This window comes from Elephas maximus, chromosome 14 (genome assembly GCF_024166365.1).
Source record: "Elephas maximus indicus isolate mEleMax1 chromosome 14, mEleMax1 primary haplotype, whole genome shotgun sequence".
In the NCBI taxonomy this organism is placed as follows: Eukaryota; Metazoa; Chordata; class Mammalia; order Proboscidea; family Elephantidae; genus Elephas; species Elephas maximus.
Window position 1 is genome coordinate 71,104,660 of NC_064832.1, and position 6,166 is coordinate 71,110,825.

General features: G+C 37.7%; 1 protein-coding gene across 1 annotated transcript; it reads left to right on the top strand.

Moving 5' to 3' along the window:
• Positions 1-2,413: 2,413 nt before the first annotated feature.
• LOC126058202 (uncharacterized) lies at positions 2,414-3,771 on the top strand. Its single transcript, XM_049853201.1, has 2 exons — positions 2,414-2,497; positions 2,773-3,771. Exon 2 carries the CDS (start codon positions 2,774-2,776, stop codon positions 3,374-3,376), a length of 603 nt encoding a protein of 200 aa, XP_049709158.1. The 5' UTR covers positions 2,414-2,497; position 2,773; the 3' UTR covers positions 3,377-3,771.
• The last annotated feature ends 2,395 nt before the right edge of the window (positions 3,772-6,166 follow it).

Below are 6,166 nucleotides of genomic sequence, written 5' to 3' on the forward strand. Positions count from 1 at the left end.
AGAGAAATGGCGGCAGCAGATGCAGCAGAATCAGGAGTCTGGCAGGAGATGGTGAGGTGGGCTTTCTGGCCATGGAGTAAGAAAGCTCAGCACCTTCAGCCTGTAGGCTTGCTGGTAGAGGGAGGTGCCTCTGGGCACTTGTCGGCGGAGCTAGGCTTGCTGACCCACGGAGCTAGAGAGCTGAGCACCTTTGAGCTGAGGCTTCCTGGCAGAGTGGGGTGCCTCTGGGTATTAACTGGCAGAGCTAAAGAGCTCTGTAACAATTGCCTGATCAGGGCAGAGGTGGGGCCAAGGGGCCAACGGCGAGAGAGAAGCCGGTCTGCGGGCACAGCTGAGAAGAGGCTGTCCTGATTGAAGAACTATATCCTGACTGTATCTGTTACTTCCCTAATAAACCCCATAACTGTAAATACAGTTTGTGAGTTCCCTGTGGCCCTTGCAATGAATTATTGAACCTAGCAGAGAAGTAAAGCGTGCCATGGGAGGGATGGCTGGTATCAGAAGTGGTAAAAAGGTTGGAGAGAGGAGATGCCTGACCTCGGCCTCAGAGGAATCAGGTTTGGGCTGATGCTGATAGTTAGTCTCTCTCCCCCTTGTGAAGTTATAGGAGGTCATATGTCCCCACCAAGCCACTTCTACCTCCCCACTACACACCGTGACACAGGTGGTAGAGTAAAACAACCATTTTTTGGTTTGTTTTTTTTTAAAAAAAAAACCCTTCTAGAAACCCTGCTTCTTTGACCAACTGCCTAGAGGTAACCCAGAAGAACCTTGCAGAAGCCCGCGCCCTCCTTGTCTTTCCAGGTCACGTCCACTGCACTAAGGACCAGAGCAACGAGGAGGAAAGCAGACCCGGTGCAAATCCAGGCCTGGGCGGGCATTCTCCCTGCCTCCCAGTGTCTAGGCAGCAGGGAAAAGAGGGGTGGGTGTTGCCAACCAGAAATGTTTGTTCCCTACAGAAGCAACAGCACATTTGTATATTCCTGCTTCTGTTTTCATAAACAGACACCAAATATCACTTAAAATTTCAACCTGGAACCTCCTTGTTTGAGAGAGGCTATTCTGGTATTTTGTCCTCCCTTACTAAAAACAAACATGTTCTCTCTTTGATTTCCCTAACATCTTATTAGTTAATTATTATTTTCAAAGGAAATATGGTCCAGGGTGTTCCTGTGTGAGGATTATTTTTTTAAGGAAATATGTTGTATGTTTATGTATATTTATATGTATGGGTGTGTGTGTATGTCACAAAGAAGGGGCTATGTCCCCCCCCACCCCCCACCCCGTATAGGCAATACTCTCTTGGCTGGCTTTGCTTGACAGAAAAGATACTCTGGTTCAAATATAAAATGCTGTTTTCAAAAGCCTAAAAAAATACTATTATTAATAGGAAAAAATAATAAGCAAAGCAACTTAAACTTCCCCAAACCTATGAAATGCTTCCAACAATTTTATAGTTTTGGACCATTAAAACACATTTATTGCTGGTTTAAACTAATCCTATGATTTGATCCATGCAGTATTTGTTTTCAAGGGATTTACTGCCAGAGCCATGTCTTACTGAAGCAATTAACAACATTATTTTTGGAAATAAGCATTTAATGTCTTTATGCAGCTGGCTGAAAGAATTTAAGACTTGTTTTTTTTTTTTCATCCAGTCTTAGTCTATAAATAAAGCAGGGCTTCGAACCGGAACAGAACCGAAAACTGAAACTGAAAAAAACCCAAAATTTTCACTGGAGTGAAACGAAAATCCAAATTAAAAACAAGGTTTTTCTGAACCTGAACCGAAATAGCAAACCATTATTTGTTTGCTCCACTATTTTCGGTTCAATGATATTTTTAAGTTGTAAGCAACACCACTGGGCCATTTATGTTTAATTTGCATCTGCCTCCCACGTATTTTTTTTTTTACCCACGTATGCCAATGCTTCTCTGGGACATGGCTGGTGAAGGCACAGTCCATGGCTTCAGCACGTAACATTGCACAGCTGCAGCTATAGATGATGTCGCCAGACAATTCCCAGGCCAGTCAAATTTCGCTATTTCCTCTCCATGTTTGACCTCTCCCACAGTAACGCGAGCTGCGTCGAAGACGTGAAAAACTTTCGGCGGTTGAGAACACTCTAGTCAGAAATCTGAAAGAACTTAGTTAAGGTGCATCAAGTTCTGAACAGAATTTCATTTGGACGGGGATATGTCAGGTGAGTGTAAATATTTTTAAAAGTACATTATTCACATTCTCAAGTGTGATATTTAAATTCGGAGAAATAGAAAATAATTTTTTTGATGATTTCATTCATGTATTCAATCTTGATTTAAATGTACTATCATACATTGTACTTGCAGGTTTCAATTCGACGTTTCTCACAAATTGAAATGTTAACAAACATCAGCAACCAGTGGGAAGAAAATTAGTGTTTCAATTCCAATATATCATCATTTCACTGAAAACACCTTGATGGCATTGGTATGAAGTGAGATTTTTCTTCAAAAGGTACTGGATAAATATACAAGAATGTTGTAAAGTAGGACTGCAAATGGGAGAAACCTGCAAGCCCTGGAAATGTAAAATCGAAGTTATTCTGGTTTTTCTAATATACTGATGATATGTGGCTAGAAGCATTTTAATATCAACTACCTCTAATTCATTGCTACAAATATATTTATGCATTTGTGTTCTCAAAGTCTAAGACTTGTTCTTACTGTAATGTAATATGACTATAAAATGTGCCCTAATGTTGATATTATTTCTTTTCCCTTGAATTCTAGTATGGGACAAACCAGAGAAAATTCATGTAGAGAATTTTTCAAGTATGAAAAGACAGAAAATAAAAGCACGTGTAAAATTCGCAACACAGATATGGTTGGAGTTCACGCAGCGAATTTAGAGAGGCACCTGAAGGGTCACCGTACAGATGAATACAATACAGCGCAAAGGAAGGCAGCAAAGAAGATTGAAGAAAGCATCAGAAGTGTTCCAAAGAAGCAACCAAAAAAATTACACAAATTTGCTGTTCCAGAATGCCTTAAGGTGAAATTAGATAAGCAAACACTAGCTGGTGCGTATGTTGAATTAGCTACCGTTAATGGTTGTTCATTTGAGTTAATTGAATATTCAGAATTCTGTAAAATTTTAAATCCAATTATTGCTTCAATCGGACAAAATTTTTCAGTCAACCTAGAGAATATTAGAGAAATGATACCTCACTTGTTCTTAAAACTTAGCTCCAAATTTAGTAGTAATCTAGAAAAACAAATAGTTGCGTTAAAAGTGGATGTTGCCAGTAGACTGAGTCGGTCAGTTCTCGGAATTGACGTTCGGTTTCGAAGTTTGCTCAAGACAGTAAGATACATCTATTGCCACAGGGAATGAAATAATTGAAAGAAAGACACACAGGTACATAAGAAACACCATATATCAAATTTTAGAGAAGTACAACATTGATTTATAACAGATTTATTCTATACCCATGGATAATGGCTCTAATATGATTAAATTTATTGATTTGCTCAGAAATGATAGTGAAATGAAATGGCAAATGTCAGGGCAAAATGACAATTTTGAAGGCTCTGACCTAGTGCACTCTGCCTTGCAGACATTAACCATTGCAGAGTGTGGTGAAAGCCAGAAGGCTTATAAGAAAAGATTGACTGGTCTAAAGTGTGCTGTACACATACTTCAATTAGTTATTCAAGATGCAGTAAAAGATGCTGAAGTGGAAGAATTTTTAGGAGAATGTCGTAAACTCATTGACATGCTTAGTATTCCAACATTGTCTACCAAATTTTCAGAAAATAATCTAAGGAAACCTGTACTGGATTGCCCAACAAGATGGAGCAGTATATACTCCACGTTAGAAACCTTACCAGGATGCAACAATCTCTGCGATGTATTAGCTGAGAATAATATGAAATATTATATTCTAATGACAAATGGGCATGTCAGATTAATTCTGGAAACTTTAAAACCTTTAAAGAAGGTTACAGTAAGCTTGCAAAGTGAACAATTAACCACGAGTGATGTGTTTGGAATGTGGGTGGAAACTAAGCTAAAATTAAGAACTCTTCATACATTTGGAAAAACATTGATTAAAAAATTTAATGTCAGGGACAAAATATCATTGAAAATGATAGCCTATCAGGAGGAGTTTGTCTGGCTCCTCATCAAGTTATAATTAGTTTTAAACTTAAGGTGAAGGCATTTGGGAAATGACAGAAAATCTGTAAAGGAGCAATACCGAAAGTGTAACAAATGAAAGCAATTCAGGAAATACTCTCGTTTCAAATGATGATGTCTTGATGAGATGGAATTATTTTTCAAAATGAAAGAAAAAAGTTAAATTGAGATCAAAGGACTGTACTGTTAATTTCAACTCTATGTTAACAAGCTTTGACGGTGTATAAAGAGTTGAGAGAAAAAAAAGTATTCTTGAATTTTGGGAAGGAAATTGTTTACAATATTCCCAGTGATATGAAATTGCTATGGTAGTTTTGGGCGTACCAGCTACTTAGGTCAGTGTTGAGAGAGCTTTCTGATGTTTGCAGTTCACCTTGTGAGACAACAGGGATAGTTCAAATGAAAAATATTAGAGAGCATTCTTTTAATTAGGTGCAATTATGGTTTACTGCAATGATGTTTTCTAAATGAACTGTATAATTGTGTATGACTTAAATCTATATTTGTAATAAAATATTTTATGTAATGTTATGGCAATTCTTCAGCTTAGAAAACTGGGGTGAATATTAAAGTATTAAATACTTTATTGTCCTTTGCCTTTATGCATTGATGTGTTAGGCATGATAGCACACTTTGTAGTTCTAGTATTTTGTGAATAAATTCTTGTCAATTTTACGTGACTGTTAAGTGTTAGTAGTGAAATGTTGCCTACATCACAATTACGTTTGTTTTCAGTGTATTTTATAGTATTAAGTTGAGAATTTCTATCATGAATTGAATTATGTCCCCCCAAAAAATGTGTTACCAGTTTGGCTGGGCCTTTATTCCCAGTATTGTGTGATTTTCCCATATGTTTAAATCCTGCCTGTGTGATGTTAATGAGGGAGGACCAGTGGCAGTTGTGTTAGTGAGGCAGGGCTCAATGTATAGGTTTGGATTGTGTCTTGAGGCAATCTCTTGAGATATAGAAGAAAGAGGAGAGCAGAGAGACAGAGGGACTTCATACCTCCAAGAAAGCAGTGCCAGGAGCACTTTGGACCCGGGGTTCCTGCGCAGAGAAGCTCCTTTTCTGGGGAGGATAGATGAGAAGGCCGACATAGGGAAAGCCTTCCCTGGAGCTGACATCCTGAATTTGAACTTTTAGCCTACTTTATGGGGAAGAAATAAATTTCTCTTTGTTAAAGCCATCCACTTTGTGGTATTTCTGTTACAGCAGCACTAGATGACTAAGGCAATTTCCTATTAAAAAAAAGTATTTTGAATCTTCAATTTAAAATTTATATAGTATGGTTATAAATATTAAATTGAAGTTTTTTCTTTTTTTTGAAACCCTGGTAGCATAGTGGTTAAGTGCTGCAGCTGCTAACCAAAAGGTCGGCAGTTTGAATCCGCCAGGCGCTCCTTGGAAACTCTGTGGGGCAGTTCTACCCTGTACTATAGGGTTGCTATGAGTCGGAATCGACTCGACGGCAGTGGGTGGGTTTTACAGTATGGTTGCTGTAGTTGTTGTTAGGTGTCATCAAGTTGGTTTCAATTCACAGTGACCCTATGTGTTTTTATCACAATACTGTTATAAGGTGACTCAGTGCTGCAGTGAATTCTAGTATATTTTTAAAAAATAGAATTAAAAAAATATATTTTATACTGTGTTTTTCTTTGTATTGAAATGTTTTGAGACAGTGATTAAAACCGAGCATCATTATCACTTTAGATTTAATTTTTTATGAATGTGTAGAAAGAAATAGTTTAATACTGCTACTTTCAAAACTAATTGCAAAATCCTGGGATAAACAAAATTTGAGTTAATATAAAAATGCAATATAAAGAACGAATTTGGTAGTCATATTTCTCCAGATGAAATTGCTCCAGGTTATGCATTTGCAGACTATAAATTTGAGATCGGAGAGTGAAAAACAAGTTCGAACCAGTTCAAACCGGTTCAGTCGTGGTGGATGAAGCAAAACCAGATCAGAACCAAATTTTAAA